Genomic DNA, 20,149 nt, shown 5'->3' on the forward strand with positions numbered 1-20,149 from the left:
TGGTGGTCGGATTAGATCCAGTCAACTGTTTAATTCACTAAATTTACTGCGCTGAGCTTCTCCTTGGCAAACCCGGAAAAACAGGTCAGATCAGTTAAAGCTTTCGCAGGGCAGACACGAAATATTTCTTCCTTTTAAAATCATTTGTACCATAATGACTCGAAAAAATAATCAAGAAATTAAATCCAAATAAACAAACTGTAATGTGTTTTATGAGTTATTATAGTTATTTATAATAGCCTTTTCAGGGTTTTTTTGTGAATTAACAATCTGCAGAATATATGAGAACAAAGACGAAGAAGACTTTTTCTTTCTTTTTTGCCAGCTGGCAGGTTAATTAGCGGGCGTGTTTACAACCGTCCAAACATATTATTCTCATTCATTACAGCTGAGTGAGTCCAGGTGGAATAGTAAACCACAGGGATGACTTTCAAGAAAACACCCCACTCTACATCTCTCCTAAACAGTGCCAGAGGCGCGCGGAGCCGCTCACCTGCACCTGTCCCACAAGAGCCGAGCAGCAACGAGGCGATCAGCGCGATAATCCCAGCAAGTCTTTTATTCCCTCGAGGCATGTTGAAGGGACGGGATACTGTGGGGTATAATCCCGCCTGTCTGAGGGTAGCAGTCCGTCCGTCCTCCACCTCCTCCCCTTCTTCTGCTCTCCTGTTCGCTTCTCCCCTCTGCTCTCCTCCAGCTGCGCTCCGGTGCGCTGCGCCGCACCGAGTAGCCTCGCTGTCACAGTGTACAGAGGCAGGCCGGTGCCCAGCGGAGGGAGGAAGAGGATGCTCACACGCCGCTTGTACTCCGCCAAGTGATGGAGGCAAAAGAATGGAGCCGTGAGGAGGAAGGGCTCCTTTTTTCTTTTTTTTTTTCCTTTCTTTCTTTTTACGATACTGTCGCAGGTCCGAGTCCAACGCACTGCCTCCCTCGCTGAGATGAAAGAATCTTAAGAGTTCCTTCTGGGAGCCCCAGGACTGGTTTAGTGCCACCACCACGGCGCAGTGAGCGCACTTGATGTTTAACTCTTTAGGAAGCTTTCCCCGTAAAAGCAACACAACTGTCACGTTTATTTGAACAGAAGCAGGAAAGGAAAGGATAATTCATAAGGAGACTATGAGGCAGTTTTGAGCTCACTCTGAGACACCCGAACAAAACTGCTATTTTTTAAATTTGCAGTTTTGATCACTTTGTGGTCAATTTTAGTGTGTTTGTAACGATTTTTTTTAAAAATCGTCTAACTCTTTCTTCTTTTAAAAACAAAATGTATTCAAATGTCTTTGCTTTACGCTGGACATCAAATATACCCCACTTTATAAAAAAAAAATAATAATCATTATTAGCATGATTCTATATCAGGCTGCATACATGTGAACATCACAAAATTACGCCCAAAGCTACTGATCCAAAACTCAGATTTAAGGTGAACTCGTTCTTCTACACAGCAAATCCAGCATGTCCAAATTAACACTGTCGGATTTGATTTCAACACTATTAAAGTGTCTATATGGGTCCACACCAGAGAGTGTTAATTTAACTCTTTTTGGAGAGTTGGTACGTTAACTCTGATTTAGTGTTAAACACCAAATCTGTCTGGAGTTGATAATTTAACACTTGGTGTTAAGAGTTTATATATTAACTCTCAAAGAGTATTTTAGTTTAACTACGTAAGAGTTATCTTCTAATTCATTCTAAAAAGCGGGAATTTTACTGTTCTGAACTTCTAGAAATTTCTTTTGGAAATAAACATTTACTAAAAAGATGCAATGGTTTTTGAAAAACATTTATTCTGAACTGTGCACCACAATTTCAAAACATTTTCTGAAAGATGTAACAGTATACATGTTCTCACTTTCATTAGAATTTTGTTTATCAAAAGGTCTGACATGGTAAATGCAAATAACAGCATTCTCATCACTTATTTCTTCAATACAATATGCATGTCCTTCATTCATCCCTTTGTGGAACTTCAACGCACTTCTGCTCTCCCCCATATTCCATCTTCACAAGCATATCCTGTGCGGAGATCGAATAAAAATTAGTTGACACTAATTAACGGCACAAATAATCCAGTAAACAATTGCAGCACAGTAAAAAAAAAAAAAGGAATCCTCTTTGAGCCATTACTTGTGTAAAGTATTTTCCCAAAAGACAAAGACACAGGCAACAGGTAATACTGAACTAAATGTAAAACCTCAACCTTTTTCATTTTTACCTAAACCGTGTGCACAAAACTCTGGAGGGATCTATGCTAACGTAGAACCCAGTCAGGACGTCAGCTACTGCTATTTGCTCGTTTTGTTTTGTTTTTTTATGGGCGATCGTTTTCAGGCTTCAAGTAGCACCATTATACCAACATTTCACATTCTACACATTGTTTTAGGTGTATTTGACCAAAAGGTTGACTGAAAATTCACATGCAAGCTTTTTTTCAAGGCTGTGGTATTTGCCCGCAAACAATACCTTTCAGCTAGCTAAAACAGAATATTATGCTATCAGCGAGCAACATGGCTAATGCCTTTCACACAGCTTTGTCTCAACTCCAAAGAGCCACAGAAGTAAAAGCTCATAATAATAATTGAAACAATCTTTGAAAACATGACTTACCAAGCATGGCAAACAACTCAAATATGTAGAGCAAAATGTTCTGAAACGGCTTCACTTCAGCTTCGATTGGAGCCGTGCTGGGGGCGGAGTCTGTGAATTTACTCTGTTGGTGTCATAGCCCCTCTAGGAGTTCAGAGTTAAGAGGTCAAGAGTTAATGTTTCCATTGTAACACCTCCAGATTTGACATAGAAACACTCATTTTTAACACTCGATTTTAACTACTATCATTAAACATCTCAGAGTTACATTAAAAGAATGTGACTCTACTTAGTGTAAAATTAACTCTTGCAAGAAGACTATTAACACCAAAACATTTAACACTTTTGAATTTGCTGTGAACAGCCTTCTAGTGTCGAATCCTGCATGTCTATCATTCTGCATCATGGAGGTCTAACAGCCAACTAAAGTTACAATGAGCAAAGCACTTTTTTTTTTAACTTAAGGTTCTTCAAAATTGTCCCTGCATCAAAGCTTAAGCAGCAGTTTTATTAATAGGGTCACTTCAATAGCTTTTCTGTAATGTTACACATCACTGCATCATTTTTGTCTCGTTTTTTGATGTTCCTTTTATGCAAATCAGTTTATACAACGAGGTTTTGTATAATTAAAAGCAACAAAGAGGGGCCCTGGGCCTTCACAGCCATATCTGAATAATGCACTTTGTGCACAGATAGTCAGTACATCACTACATTTTTGTTTTTTTGTTTTGTTTTTTCACAACAATCTGGGGAGTTTACAGTAGGTCACTCAGGCACTCCGACTCAGTCTACTACAGCAACAAATAAAATCTCCACAGAGAAAATACAAGCATCTCGAATATTCGTGGAAATTTAATACACAAGTATTTCAAGTGTTTTTGTGTGTATCGAGTCCAGTAACCAAGAAATACTTTGAGAATGTTACAAGCACGCAAACATTCATCTTTTAGAAATGATTGAAATTTGTTTTTATAAGCCCAAAACTGCATTAAAAATAGAATGAATATGTTCCTTCTCTCAATAAGAGGTCAATGTTACAAGTACACAACTCCACTAAAGGTTCATGGTAACCTGAGAAAGTACAAACTATTCCAAATAAAATCTGGTAGAGGATATGTTGTCATCCTTGGGTTTCCTGGGGAAGTACTGTGTAATATATTTTTCCTCAGGTCTGTTCTGGCTAAATATGAAAATGAGGCTGAGTTGAAAAGAGGAAAAAATTGAAGGACACCAAAGAGTGAAGGCTGGCTTTGACCCAGAGACATTCATGGCTGTGAAGCACTTGAGCCAAACAGACACCTTTTAGATGCTCTCTAACTCAGTACATATTTAATTTAATGATTATTCTAGCCTGATACACATCATCAGTCATTTTGATGTGCTGGAGAGAGGTGAAATGCCAACTCGATTCTCTGGCACAGTACCAATACACTTGGTAATTATGCATGTACTTTTTCAGTATATATTCAATGAGTAAGAGTTTGAATTTCAAAATAATAATCAATCAAACCTACATTTAATCCCCAAGGTAGCATGAAGTCTTGTACAAACTCATTGTAAAGGTCCACAAATATGTCCAGTATTTACTGCTGACCTTCACAGTTGTGAAAACTGCAGTGGAGCTTCTGCTGTTCCTCATGAAGGTCACTGGTGGGTGCAGTAATAGTTTAGCCTTGAATGTCATTGGACACCTTCAAACAAAATGCAAATAATAGACATGGCTTAGGTTTTGTTTGCATTTTAGATGGAACACATGGGTGTGTGTGTGGAAGTGGGGGAGGGCAGGCCTCCTGGATGATATTTTGGGCATCAAACAGTGGATGCATGCTGATGCTGCAGTTTGTTTGCTGTGAAGGTTTTTCTTTAAATATAGCTATTGACTCAATTTAGTTCACTTCATCCATCCATCCGTTCTCTTCCGCTGATCCAATTCAGGGTCATGGGTGGGCTGGAGCCTATCCCAGCTGTCTTAGGACGAGCTGGGATAGGGTTCAGTCACTTCCATTTATTTAATCACAGCAAGAATCATCTCAAGGTGATTTATATTGTAAGTTAAAAACCCTGACATTAGATGACCTATGAACAAGCACTCTGGCAACAAATGGGGATGAAAAACTCTCTTTTAACAGGAAGACATCTACGGCAGAACCATGCTCAGGAAGGGTCGGTGATCTGCCACGACTATTTGAAGGGGATGGGTGTAGAAGAGAGTCAGAGCATGAAAAGACCAGGCAACGAAAGAAGTTTGACTTTCTTACTTTTCATCAGAAACCACAGAAAAGTATGGAGAGTGTCCTCAGCAGCCAGAAGAAAAAGGATGCCACACGGAGGATGTGAACAAGTGGGTGAACAATTTGTCTGACAGACAACTCACCCAAACAGTGAGTTTTCTGTCAGACTCAAAAAGGTTGAACTTTGCTATGACACCAAGACAAGTCCCGCTTTTGGAACTGATCACAGCCACAGAAACAGAAATGTGAAAGAACAACCTTGCAGACATTGAAGCAGAGCAACTGCAAATAAAAGTTTCGGCCTGACTCGTCAATGCACAGCCCCCAGCATCCAACATCAGCATGGAGGAAATGAAGGCACTCATATTACTTAGGAATGACAACAACACTATTATTCTTCCAGAAGACAAGGGTACTTGTCTATGGTATGGTACTGAACTCCATATCCAGAACACCTTGGATTTTGTTGAGAAAGTGAGAGGTTATTATGCAGGCAGATAAAACCATGGTCACGTATGATGTTACAGCTCTCTTCACTTACATTCCAGTTACTAAAGCGTTGGAGGTAGTTCCTAAGAGATTACAGGATGAGCTCAACCTCAGCAACAGCACCACACTCAGCACCGACCAAATGTGTTTGCTCTTTAACTGTGTCGTCATCTACATGTTTCACATACAAGGGTCAGTACTACAGGCAGAAACATGGGTGCGCCCAGTTTCACCCATTGTGGCTAACTTGTACATGGAAGAAGTGGAAAAGAGGGCTCTGTTATCCTACCCTGGAACACCACAAAGATCAGGTTCAGGTATGTGGATGACACCTGAGTGAAAATCAAATCTCAGGACAATTCACAGATCACATTAACTCGGTGGACCGACACATCAAATTCACCAGGGAGGATATGAAAAGTGGCAGGTTAGCCGTCTCAGACTGTGAGATGTCGATCAGTAATGGCGGATATTTAACAGTGGATGTGTACTGTAAACCAACGCATACGGATCAGTATTTAAGGTTTGACTCTTAGTCATTATGTAAATGTGCTCTTTATAAGGTTACAGAAACCTACAGTCAGCTGAGAGTAAAGAAGTCACTTGGATGAGTTTCTCCCACTGAACACGCTACACCCAGATGAACAGAATCAACTTTTTGGGAGAGAGACAAATATTAAGATTAACTAATGATAAACTGCAGAGTGGTGTATAAACGCATAGTGGCTGAAAAGAAGAAGTGCATTGTGGGAAGCCAGATAACGAACTGAGAATTCAGGGTCATTTGATCCAGTCCAAACTATAAGCTTTATTAAAAAGGAAAGTTTAAGGCTAATCTTAAAAGTAGAGAGTGTGTCTATCTTCTGAATCCAAACTGGGAGCTGGTTCCACAGAAGAGGGGTCTGAAATCTGAAGGCTCTGCCTCCCACTCTATTTTTAAACACTCAGAGCAGTATTCTCTTAGAGTCTCTCTTGATCTCATAATTATTTAATAATCTAAAGTAATTTATAAACCCATGGGGTTTTCATAACAAAACATCTGCTTATGTTCAGATGGCTTTGTATATTCAAATCATATCAACCACATCTGTGTTGTGGGATCATTCTCAAGAATCATGTAGGCTACATCTCACATTTGTCAAAGTCATAGTAGCATAAGACAAGGAAGCCAAAGAGCAAACAACACTTTGAAAAATATTACAGAGTGGCTCCTAACTTGACTGGCTTTGAGAGTTTTTGAGGGGCAAAATGCTCTAATAAGAGTCCTCTTCTCCTCCTCCATCTCCACCACAGTCTGAATGCTTGGTGTTAGACGAGATGCTGTTTTGCTGATGCTGACCAAGCTGATAAATCTTTACAATGTGTTGCAAATTGTTATGCAAACAAGATTTTAGTGTCATAAACATTCAATTTTTTGTTTTCAGTTAAACTCATGGGTGGTATTGTGGCTCGAGGCTCTGTGGATCACTGATATCAATCTCAGACAGCTGTCATAATTAGTTTGGAACAGGATGAGCCCAATAAGATAAAAACTACTTAAGAAGGATGTTCCACATCATTAAGCATGCCACAGGTTTCAAGTAATATGGGAAAGAAAAAGCATCTCTGCTGCAGAAATGTGGTAAATAGAGCAATGCCTTAGATGAGGTCTGAAAACATTAGAAAATTAGATATTATACAAAAGCTTAAGCATGATTAGTACGATAATCATGCTTAAGCTTTTGTATAATATCTAATTTTCTTTCTTACCTTTCTCATAAAAGGTAAGAAAACAAAACTAGGAAACATAAGTCACTCTAGCAATACTGCGATAATGATTAACTAAGATTCAAAGGTCCACAAACACAAAACACTGAGTCAAAGCACCAGAACTATGACAGACAATGTACCATTTGATGCTGCAAAAATACCTCTGTGGCACTGGCTGCTACGGGCATAACCTTACTGAGAACTGATGGAGCATCTGAGATCTATGATGGATGGTTGCAAGAATTGTGAAGGTTAGAAGGGGTTAATATGTAACTTGGCCTGTTAAGATGTTTATGATTGAAATAGCTTTCAGTAAATATGATCTCCTAATGTTGCACTTTCAACAAATGATCATGTTCAGCTCTTTACAACCAATAAAATGTTTTGAAACTCTGTTGTGCATAATAATTCGGATCAATGGATTTTATTTTGGGGGGGGGGGGGGGGGGGGGGGGGTATTTGTGCAAAATCACAGTTATCATTGGGAGGTTTGTTCAATAAAATTTGAATTGTGCTCTAATGATTGATGACTTGAAAAGTATACTGACTGTCATTTGAATAGACTCTGTAGGAAAGTCAGCGACAAAAATTCTTTGCATAATAATTTGGAACCCGGTCTGTATGCGTTTGCATTTATGGTTTGAATAATTATATTTGTAACCAATGATTCAGTGGCTGCAGAAACTCTGCTGCTGAAGAACAAAAGCATCGGTGTGATTTTTTCCCCCTGAAAAAAACCTAAATCATTTGCACAATACATTTTTATGCAATTAAAAAAAGCCAGCTGTAGCAAATACATCTCAAATTTAAAGTTTGTCAATTGGTTCAATAAACTCAATTTTCACATAATTAGAATTTCTGGGAATTATTTTGTGGTCAAGGCTTTAAAGAGTTAACTGCAAAATGGCATAGTCGCTCAGCTACCCTGTTTTGTATAGAAGAATATTACCAGAATACAACCAATTGGAAACAAGCTGAGTTAAGTCCCTTGTTGCAAAGCGATGCACTGTAGACAAGCTGCGCTTATTGACACAGACTGACTCAAACTGACTGCAATCCTTTGTCAATTTGTCTGCATGTATAAGCTACACGGCAGTTGTTTGAATACCTTTGCCAATTTGTCTGAAAGGGACTGCAGTCACTGCAAATCGAGCCCTAGCTCCCCCAGGTGATCTGTGCAATAACCTTGTGATAGAAAGCGGTTGTCCAGAGGTTAGTCTATGGGCAACCAGCTGGTCATCACGACTAATTGCAATCAGTCATCAAATACGAAAAAATAAATAAATCATTCATTGCAATCACCGGTAACCACTGATTTTTCCTGGTCACCATGCTGTTCTACTTTTACTCTTGTGTGACTGAACCATAACAGAGAAGACTGAATGAGGTTGCCTGTCAGGAGCAGTGTTGGTCAAGTTACTTGAAAAAAGTAATCAGTAATTAGTTACTGATTACTTCCCCCAAAAAGTAATCCCGTTACTTTACTGATTACTTATTTTCAAAAGTAATTAATTACTTAGTTACTTTTTAAAAACACGATTTACAACCTGAATAGGTGATAAAGCGATAGATCTTTCAGCCCAATTCTACTTTTTCTACATAATCCATCATACAAAATGTAATCAAATGGAAAAGTCCCTTTTTAAAACTTGTTTTATTAGTTTTAATCTTTTAACTTTATGCATCAAGCAAAAATTTAATTATATGCAACATTCTCTGACTGGAAGAAATTTGTTTAACATTTAACACTCACTCTTTCAAATAGATGCAAGTAAAACACAGCAGAAAATAAATAAAATCAAAGACTAGCAGCCCTTTCAATGGAAGAATCCGCGAGTTTCTCTGTGAGTTTCCCATTATGTCGTAGCCAGTGTTGGGACTAACGCGTTATTAAGTAACGCGTTACAGTAACTACGTTATTATTGCGGTAACGAGCACGGTAACTAGTTATTATGCCAAAATCAGGAATGCGTTACTCGTTACTGGGATTTAGATAGGGTCGTTACTCGTTACTTCGTGTGTTGCGTTTAACTTACCTCGGAAATCGGAACACGAACCTGGGAATAATGTCACACTCGAGTAAACGGTGTTCTGGTTAGCCTCGTTGGAGAAGTCTGGATTCCAATATGGCGACGCCCTCGAAAACGCTTGTTTTGCTAGCTCTCTACAAAAACAAATTACTACTACACATATGCAGCTCATCTGCAGTCCCGAATTTCTGAGTCCCGAGTACAAAGGAAAGCACCACGACTGCAGTTTCCGTGCTGGACGTAAAAAGGGCACGTGACACTGTGACGTAAGCTACAATCATGGTGGCAGTCGAAGATGGTCCAGGCATGTGTTTTCTCTCCTGGAAATATTCACATTATTTCTCCTTTGTGTTGGAAAAAGACAGGAATATTGTCGTGAACTGTACTCTCTGTGGAGGTTCTAAAACTCTTTCGACATCAAAGACTAGCAATTCTAATCTGATGAAACATCTTCAGAAACAGCATGCATCTACCAACTTAGTTGAAAAAGAACCTGAAGGCAACGTCGGTGACTCTAGCTCCGTTGATGCTATTCCAGCAAAACAACGAAAGCTTGATTTCGGACAGCCTGCTGCACAGTCCATCACCCAGCCCCAGCTACACAGGCTGATTGCCAGGTATGTTGTGGAAGACATGAAACCCATCTCAACGGTTGAGTCCCATGCTTTCAGACAACTGATTAGTCATATACCTGTGCGAGGGAGAGCTGGGAAGGCACCATCCAGAAAGACATTTTCCAGTTTCCTAGACCAAGAATATGCCAACATGGAGTCAGAGCTCAAAAATACACTTGACATGGTAGAATACATCTCCACAACAGCAGACATTTGGACTGTGCATAATAAAAGTTTTCTTGGTGTGACCGCGCATTGGATAAATGCACAAAACATGAAACGTGAGAAAGCAGCGCTGGCATGCAGGCGATTTATGGGTCGACATACGTATGACAGTATTGCATCTGAGCTGGACAACATTAACTCATCTCATGGCCTATCGTTTAAAATCACATCAACTGTAATGGATAATGGCTCCAATTTTGTCAAGGCTTTTAAAGTGTACCAGCCAGCACCTGAGTCAGATGACTCTGAATCTGAGGAGGATGAGGTGACTTTTGTTTCAATTGGGGATGTGCTGCAGAATGCTGCTGATGATGCTGATGATGCAATTTCTTTACCGCCACATCAGAGATGTGCATCGCACACAATGAATCTTATCTCTTGCACTGATGTGGAGAAGTGGCTATTGTCTGAAGCTGCAACAAAAACCATCTACAGAAGTGCCACCACAAAATGTGCAGGGCTGTGGAACAAGGCCAGTCGTTCCACAGTGGCTGCTGAGATTGTGGACGACATTATTGCAAAGAAGCTACTAGTACCTTGCACAACAAGGTGGAACTCGTTCTATTATGCTCTGGAGAGAATTTCAAAGATACCTGTGGTGGAGCTGAACACAATCTCATCCACATTACAGTTGAAATGTTTCAATGAGAGGGAGCATCAGTGTATCAGAGAGTACTGTGCAGTCATGAAACCACTTACTGTGGCACTGGACATTCTTCAAGGAGAAGACCATTGTTTTTATGGCACACTCCTACCCACACTGGAGTCGCTAATGACCAAGACTCTGGCTATAAAAAATGGTCTGCAAATTCTTGTTGGGCTACCAGATACAGTTGTCCAGGTAAGAGATGATATTTTCATTTGTGTTTATCTTTAATGAAATGTTTTACTCAATTGCTTTTTATATTGTGCTGTGCTGTTCACATGCAAGTGAATGCTGTTACAGTTACAGATACTTAACCCCAATAAATAAATAAAATAAATACAACGTAGTAAAATACACACTATTTACAAATTAAAATACATTCTATATAAAACTACAGCATGCTGTTAATATTTAATTAATTTAATGTTGAAACAATGCATACTTTCTCATGCAAAAATGTTTTTTGCACTTTTACTGTGTCGTTATTACAGGCAGTCAAAACAAGGTTTGCACATGTCCTTGGAAGTGAAGATGCTTTGCTGGCTGCTGTGACACTACCAAAATTTAAGCTTCGTTGGCTACATGACCAGGCGCGGAAGGACCTCGCAAAGGCACGTCTGCTGGTAGAGTGTCGAAAACTTCTCCCTGAGCAAGATCAGCTACAACCAGGTACCAGCGCCACCAACACAACACAGCATGCAGGTTCTAGCAAAGAGGATGAGTTCTTCTCCTTTGAAGAGAATGAGGACATATATGCCACTGCTGAAGGTGAGGTAGCCGAGTACCTCAAATCAGGAGCAACAGGGTTAGACTCTCTGAATCATTTCCCAATGATAAAGAAACTCTCTCTTAAACTTAATGCAGCTACTCCTTCAAGTGCCCCAGTTGAAAGGCTTTTCAGCCTGGGAAACCTGATTCTCACTCCAAAGAGGAACAAGTTGTCTGATCATAAGTTTGAGAAGCTTCTCCTCTTGAGGTACAATCGTTGGTTTGATGGAAACCAAAGTTGAGTAGTGCTCATATGATGATGATGTGTTGCCTTCAGTGGTGCTCTACAAGGTAAAGTAGGGTTATTTCCAAGTGAAACTTGGGCTTCTGAAGCACTTAAAATACCATTATATTTTATTTATCTACATGGCCTGTATGGAGGCAATATTATTTTGGTTTGACTGTTTATGAAGCTGAAAATAGTTATTATTTATTTTATTTCTGTTTGTGGGGCTGAACATACTTGTAATTAATTTTATTTCTCTTCTCTTTCTCTGAAAATACTTTTATTACTGAACATGAGGTCTCCAGTTGGTGGAATTCAGCAGTTAAGTTTACAAAGTTAAGTTCAGTTAACTTTACAAAGAATGGACAAACCTCACCGTGTTTATGTTAAATAATTTTTTGCACTACATGTTTTTGCACTTTGATACCTACTTTGATACCTACAGGTCCTAAATTGTCTGAGGTACAGTTTAATGTTGGCACTGCTAAAAGCATACTTTCTGTCCATTTAAATGGCAAAAATAAATATCTTTCAAAAGTTTCAACACACTGTATGTTGTGTTTTGTGATCCACTGCTTCTTCCTAGTGATTCTACGTACAATGATTAGACACTGCTGTAACAACCCGAGAATGATGAGTTTGCATTTGTAGAGGGTTGAAACATTAGAAATAGATTAAAACACACAGATAAAAAAGTGACACATAAAACAAACTTTGTTAATTTCTAATTTAGTTTCATTCATTTCATCATTGACTTGCACTCGCACTACTACACTGCCATTTTAACTATTTTAGGTTCAGGCCATTAGGTGGCACAGTGTACTTGTGGCTGGATAGTGCTAACATGTAAGCAAGCTAGAAGACTGGCATCCTTGCTGGGTATCCAGTTAGGGAAGCAACACATTAATAAGAGAATTCTGGGTAAAACCAAAGTTACTTTCCCTAGTAACTAGTTACTTCGAAAGTAACGAGTAACTTGAAGTAACTGAGTTACTTTTGAGAGAAGTAACTAGTAATGTAACTGAGTTACTATTTTAAAGTAACTTACCCAACACTGGTCGTAGCGCACTCGGTGCTTGCTTGGAAGTTTGGGGGGGGGGGGGGGGGGGGGTTCACTGTAGAAATAAGTTTTCTTCCCACGCACAACGGACACTAATGTTTTTGTCACTTTTTATGGAATCAAACTCAAAGTAAGGTCAGTACTTCCACGCTTTAAACGTGGAAGTACTGACCTTATCGGACCTTATCGGATTACAGTAACGCGTTACGCGTTACTGCTCATCTCTGGTCAGGAGCACCTATTTGTAGATTACTTTAAGTATTTTAAGTAACTTTTAGGTGATTCATGCCTATGCGGTGCTTTGTTGAAAAATCTAGTCACACTTGGAAAAAATCTATGTATGAATATGACTAAACCAACTCTTTAACATGACACGTATAAATGTGGGGACTTTCCATTCTGAAGCATTAAGGATTCCATCACAGTTTCACCCCACCTAAGATGCAAGCGTAATGCATGCAAAGTAAAGTGATTTCCATATCATTTGCATACGCATGATTATACAGGTGTAAAGAGCCTTATTTTGGCAGAAATCCATCTGCACGGCTCCATTTTCCTGCTCTACTGTACCTCTCAAATGAACACTAACAAGACCTTAGAGCTGAGCCAGAATGAGCTGCACGCCGCCCAGTTCATTTCCCCACTGATTCAGTGCACTGGCAGCGCTGATGAAGCTGCTGCATGATCATATTCAACAAAGTATGCTGGGTAAGAAATGATAGCTGGCAGCAGAAATGAGAGGAGGCACCTGTTCGTACGCGGTAAAGGAGGGATGGTGAGGAACAATGACTCTGAAGTGATACATGAGGAGAAGAACTGCGGCGAGAAACAGCAGGTAACATCAATCCAAAGGGAGGAGTAAGTGGGGAGTGTTACGATATTACTTCAGGGAGCAGACATGACACCGTCTTAGGTTTTAGCCATCACTTTTTTATTATCTCCACACCACCCTCCGGTGGCTTCCACATGAACTGCACCTTAAACAACAACTGTTCACTCATATCATGACATCCCCCTTTTTTTTTTTTTTCAACAACAGGGGCAAACAACAAAGTAACTCACAACACCACTCAAGGCCCATGACCAGAGGGAAAAAAGAAAGGGAGAAAAAAAAAATGCCTCTTGGCATACTCACATTTCTCTCTAGTGAACACTTTTTTTTTTTTTTTTTTTTTTTAAATCACAGCATGTGCTCAAAACATAATGTTCATTTTATTCCTCAATAAGCCTTCTGGGCTTGGAAACAATACGTCCACTCGCAGTTTTGGGTGGGGAACTTGGAAACTCTGTGGGAGTGACATTTGTACTTTGCATGTCCATCTCACTTTGTCCCTGTGTTTCATCCAGTGTTGCCACAGTTACTTTGAAAAAGTAATATATTACGGACTACTGATTACTCCTTCCAAAAGTAACTTAGTTACTTTACTGATTACTTTATTTTTAAAGTAACTAAGTTAGATTACTAGTTACTTTATTAGTTACTTTCAGAAGCTGCCAATAACACTCCCCACTGCCTCAACATAAAAACATCAACCGATTTTGCCAATACTCACTTTATTGGAAGTGTATTTTAACAGTAATGTCAACAATATATCTCCTGACATTTGAAGTTGAACTTAAAACTTTTTTCCTGACAGAAATACTTGTTTGTATGAAAATAAAGACAGTCTTGTTACTTCACTTAACATAAATACTTTTTATAAAAAAACAAACAAACAAACAAACAAAGAGTCTTTCTTGACTTCCCTTAAGATACTTTTTATACCATCCACATGTAAGCACTATTGTCCGCTTTTGTAACTTTGGACTAATCTTATGAAAAAAAAAAAAAGAGACTGCAGGTCCAACTTAAATTGCCTTACTTCCTTGCAGGTAATTGTTTTAAGTTAATCAACTTGAAAACTTTAATAAGTTTATTAAGTGACTTTGATAAACTTAATTCAATTACTTGTAAATAGTTATTTAAATTGGATTCCCCATTCTCTGTTTTTTCAGTATATGTTGTCATCGCATGTTATGGGGGAAACAGTAGAGTGGAGCGAGTAAACCAGTGGTTGTACCTCATTAACAGAAGCTTCTCAAACCTTTTGTCAGAAAGTCGATTTCTTTTAGGCGTGAGCACCAAACCTCCCAGACTAAAAAGTCGCTCCACAGGAGCACTTGATGGGGTTGGAGTGTTATACTTTAAAAAAAATTGTCTTTATGCTTGAAAATTTATGCAGAATCTGAAGGTCGTAGCCTGACATCAGGTAGTCCATGACTTCTTTTTCTGCAGAATAGGTCTCCTCCTCTGGCTCTGCCTCAAAAGTGAAAAAGTCCATCTCACCTTGGCTGCTAGATGTAGTAGCACTGGGCACACTGGCAGGGTTTTTTGCCAGAGGAGCAGTGGTGCAACACTCTGCTGTCAGAAGCTGTTTTACTCGCTCCCTCCTTCCTGCATCTCTCAGCCATCGGAGTTTGAATTTTGGCAGCTGCAAGAAGGGCATCTTTGTCATCCAGCACACCGGCGAAACGAGTCTGAATAGCCTAAAAAACATAATTGATATTTTTATGCCTACAATTTATTATGTTATTGAATTATTTGCAAACCATGCCTAATATGAGATCAGTATTATGGATTAATTTTGTTTTAGGTTACTTGTAAACATTTTAATTGTTTTAATCTTATTTTTCAATGATAATTAATATTCTGTTCCATGTTTGTGAATTGTATGAAGCAAAAAATCTGACTAATTTCAAGATAGAGCGTACCTGTACAATGGCATCTGGAAGGCCTGCAGTCATCCTGGAGAGGTCATCTTTCACAGCCTGGGTCTTCTGCATCAGAACTTCAAGTGTTGGTAGTAAAGTTCCATATGGACAGTCGCCTTGTAAAATGTCCAGTGCTGCAGTCAGAGGTTTCATGGCCATGCAGTACTCATGCAGGAACTGGTATTCTTGATCTTTGAAGCACTTCAGTCCTAGCTTTGTGCACAGAGTATTCAGCTCACCCATGGGGATTTCTGCAATTCTCTTTACAGCATCAAAAAAGGAATTCCACCTTGTGGATGTTGGTATTAGGAGCTTTCTTTTGCTGATTTCTTCCACTGTTTCTGATGCAAGTGTAGATCTACTCGATTTGGTCCAAAGAGCTGTGCATTTTGCTGTGCTGCTCCTATACACAGCCCTGCTCTCTGCATTGGTTGTTAAATGTTTCTCCACATCACGTGTGCAAATTATGTTGATGGTGTGCGAAGCACACCTGCGGTGCGGGGGAAGAGACAGCTGACCATCACTTTCATTCTCAGCCGAGAGGATTTCTGACAGATCAGAAAAAGTGACATCATCGTCTTTGGGGATGGACTCTTCCTCCTCCGTCTCATCATCGGACTCCGTGACAGGATGATAAACTTGAAACGCCTTAACAAAGTTGGATCCATTATCAGTAACTGTTGCAACTACTTTGTTGAGTAATCCATAAGAGGAGTGGATGTTTTCGATTTCTGTACCAATGACATCATACGTGTGTCTACCACGAATTCGCCTACATGCTAATGCAACCTTGTGACGCTCTAATGTGGTTCTACTGATCCAGTGGAGCGTTACTCCCATATAGCTTCTGTTGTTAGCAGTCCAAATATCCGCGGTAGTTGAAACAAAGTCAATCTCATTCAGTGTGGCCTTCAAATTTCTCTCCATTTCTGTAAACTCCTTCTCCAAGTAAGAAGTAAAAGTCGTTCGGTGAGGCAGCTCGGCATTAACAGAAGTAGGGATCTTTTTTATTATGGCACGAAACGAGGGCGAGTCAACAGTGTTTATAGGTAGCATTTCTTCTACAATATACTGCGCGACCAACTTCTTCAATTCTTCATCACTTACTGGTTTTGCACCAAAGTCCAACTTTTGTTGTTTGGGGGGTGTAGGACCTTCTGCGGAAGTCACGGCTCTCTGCTTCGGACCACTTGGTGGGACTCTCTCTGTGAGTTTGACTGTGCTGTGCTGCGACTCCAAATGTTTCTTTAAGTTTGACGTAGTGTTTTTGAAGGTAGATAACACTTTTTCGCCAACACAGAGTGTACAACGAACCTTAATATTTAAATCTTTAGTTGACAGAAACTCAAAATAGTGACCATATTTCCAGCTAAAGAACGAACATCTCTCTCCCTCCATTGTTGTTTACACTTTTTTACGTCGCTGGCTGCTTGTGAGCGGGAAACGTGACCTGTCGCTTATGTGACGTTTCACGACACGTATGCGTTTGTCATCCGCTGAGACGAAAAGAAAAAACCAAATCTTTTTGCTTAAAAAAAATAGTAACGCACAGTGGTTTGGACAAGTAACTTTAATCTGACTACTGTTATGGAAATAGTAACGCGTTAGATTAGTCGTTACTGAAAAAGGGATCATATTCGGAGTAACGCGTTACTAAGCAACGCGTTACCGGCATCACTGGTTTCATCACACTCATTTTGCTGTGTTACGTTTTGGTTGTCCCTTGACTGCCTTAGAAACTTTCTGTTCCTTCTATATGTCTGTCCATCAGGCATCTGAACAACATAAGATCTTGGATGTTCAGATAAACCTGTCACCTGAGCTGGATTCCATACACCCTGTTGCCACATTCTGACAGTGTCACCAACCTGCAGTTGTTTAAGTGCTTTGGTTCCTTGGTTAAAGTATTCTCTCTGTTTCTGTTGTCTTGTTTCTAACAACTGCTGCACTGTCTTAGTGACCATGTGGGGTTTCAATCTTTGCGATGTTGTTGGAAGTCTTGTTCTTATGCGTCGACCCATTAGCAGCTGGGCTGGTGACGCTCCAATGTCCTCCAACGGTGTACTCCTCAGATTCATTAATGATAGATACGGGTCATTCCCCTCGGCTTTTGCCTTTTTTAACAAGAGTTTCACTGTTTGTACTCCTCTCTCTGCCATTCCGTTTGACTGTGCATGGTGGGGGCTCGTAGTGTTGTGACAAAACTCCCACTCTTTTGCAAAGTCTTGGAATTCACGGGAGCTGAACTGTGGTCCGTTGTCTGAAATCACCGTTTCAGGAATCCCGTGTCTGGCAAATTGTGACTTAAGATGAGTGATAACTGTTGCACTTCTTGTGTCTGACTTCAGCCACTCAACCTCAATGAACTTGGAATAGTAATCCACTAAGAGGAGATATTCCTGCTGGTCAAAAGTAAATAGGTCCACACCTATCTTCTGCCAAGGTCTTTCAGGAACACTATGTGGATGTAGTGGTTCTTTGTTCTGTCGTTTCTGGTGAGTACTGCACACATCACAGCAGTTCACCATCTCTGTGATACTCTGTGACATTCCAGGCCAAAAGAGTACTTCTCTCGCTCTGCGTCGGCAGCTTTCAATACCCAAGTGACCCTCATGAATGCGCTTTAGCATTTCTGCTCTCAGTGCTGCAGGAACAATAAGCTGCTCTCCTTTGAACAGAACTCCATCCACTACTGAAATTTGTTCCCTGTAATTCCAATACGCTTGGATTTCTGTTGCAGCTTGGTTTCTTGTTTCTGGCCATCCATCCAGAACTGTCTCTGTAAGTTTAGTCAGTGTCATATCATTCCTTGTTTCCTTTCTGAATTCCTTTAGTTTTGCACTTGTCACAGGTAAGTTGGAAATTACCATGTGCACCTGGTCTTCTATCTCATTATCAGATGAGCTGGTCACTGGCAAATATGCTCTGGATAATGTGTCTGCGATGTACATTTCACTTCCTGGCTTGTACTGTACTTGTACCTGATATTTTTGCAGTCTCATTAGGAGTCTCTGTATTCTTGCTGGAGCACTGCTCAACGGCTTTTTCATTATCACTTCTAGTGGTTTGTGATCTGACTCCACGTTCACTTCTCTGCCATACACATACTGATGGAAACGCTCTGCACCAAACACAATTGCCAACATCTCCTTTTCTATTTGTGCATAACGCTGTTCAGTCTCTGTTAATGAGCGTGATGCATAAGCAACTGGCTTGCCATCTTGTAGTAAGACAGCACCGAGTCCACTTTTAGAAGCATCGACAGATAGTGTTACTGGAAGTTGTACATCATAGTATCTGAGCACAGGAGCTTCAGTAAGAATTGTTTTCAATTTGTTGAATGCGTGCTGATGCTCACCTTCCCACTGCCATGCAGCATCATCTCTGGTAAGGCCGCGTAATGGCGCTGTGTGTTGTGACATGTTTGGAATGAACTTTGCTAGGTATGTCACCATACCCAGAAATCGCTCCACATCTTTTTTGCACTCTGGTGTAGGCATTTTCTTTACTGCCTCTATCTTGCTCTGATCTGGTTTCAAACCATCTGCCGAGAAGATGTGGCCAAGGTATTTAATTTCCTCCAGGCCTACCTTGCATTTGTCTTTGTTCAGCTTAAAATTTTTTGCTCTTGCTCTCTCCAGCACTTGCCTCAGTCTGTCGTCATGCTGTACTTTAGTCTCTCCCCAGATCAAAAGGTCGTCTATGTATGTCTCGACGCCATCAATCCCCTCAAACAGCTGCCTCACCGTCCTGTGGAATACTTCTGGAGCTGAATTAATTCCAAAAGGCAGGCGAAGGAATCTGTAACGACCAAAAGGTGTGTTGAATGTACAGAGACGAGAGCTGGCTTCATCCAATTTAAGTTGCCAAAATCCTGAGCTTGCGTCCAGCACAGTGAAGTATTTGGCCTTTGCCAGTCGGCTCGTTATCTCTTCAACTGTTGGCAACTGGTAGTGCTCTCTCATGACTGCTGTATTGAGATCACGTGGATCTAGGCAGACTCTCAGTCGTCCAGTAGCCTTTTCCACAACGACGATTGGATTTACCCACTGGGTAGGCTCTTCAATTTTTGTAATCACCTCCATTTTTTCCATTCTGTCCAGTTCTACTTTGAGTTTTTCTCTCAAAGTGACGGGGATTTTTCTCGGTGGATGAACTTTTGGTGCCACACTATCATTAATTTGAATGGTGTGTTCTCCCTCAAGGCAACCTATCCCCTCAAACACATCAGCAAATTCTTTGAAGATGTCCATTTCATCACTTTTATTCAGTGCCATCACTCTCTTGATGAGTCCCATTTCTTCACATGTTTGAATTCCCAGAATTGGCTTGGTTTCTGATTTTACGACAATGAACTCCAAAGCAAAACTTTTCTTTTTGTATTTCACTGCCCAAGTGCACTTTCCTTTAACTGCTATTTTGTCTCCGGTGTATGTTGACAACCTGACATTTGTGGGTCTAAGCATTTGCTTATTTCCTATTCTTCGTAGTAGACTGTAGGGAACCACATTGGCTTGTGCACCAGTATCAAGTTTGAATTTCACAGGTTTGTGGCCAACTTTTATTTCTACAGTCCATTCATCTGTTCGTGTCTGTGTTTTTGCATTTACAGCTCCAATGAACAGACTTGCCTGCTGATCCGTAGCTTCATCGGCGACAGTGTGCACTTTTCTCGATCTACACATTCTGGCAAAGTGATTCATTTTCCCGCAGTTCTTGCACTGTTTGCCATAAGCAGGGCATTGGCGTAATGCATGCTTAGTTCCACATCGTT

At 40.2% G+C, this 20,149-nt stretch overlaps 1 protein-coding gene across 1 annotated transcript in view; it reads right to left on the reverse strand.

Moving 5' to 3' along the window:
• LOC308400130 (contactin-associated protein-like 4) overlaps window positions 1-575 on the reverse strand; it is a gene marked incomplete at its 5' end in the record, with an annotated part of 110,366 nt that extends 109,791 nt beyond the window's left edge. Inside the window, one exon of the mRNA XM_080887629.1 lies at window positions 494-575. Coding sequence (XP_080743755.1) covers window positions 494-575 — 82 coding nt within the window. The remainder of the gene's footprint in view (window positions 1-493) is intronic.
• Window positions 576-20,149: the final 19,574 nt, after the last annotated feature.

This window comes from Rhamphochromis sp. 'chilingali' (genome assembly GCF_963969265.1).
Source record: "Rhamphochromis sp. 'chilingali' genome assembly, chromosome: 7".
In the NCBI taxonomy this organism is placed as follows: domain Eukaryota; kingdom Metazoa; phylum Chordata; class Actinopteri; order Cichliformes; family Cichlidae; genus Rhamphochromis; species Rhamphochromis sp. 'chilingali'.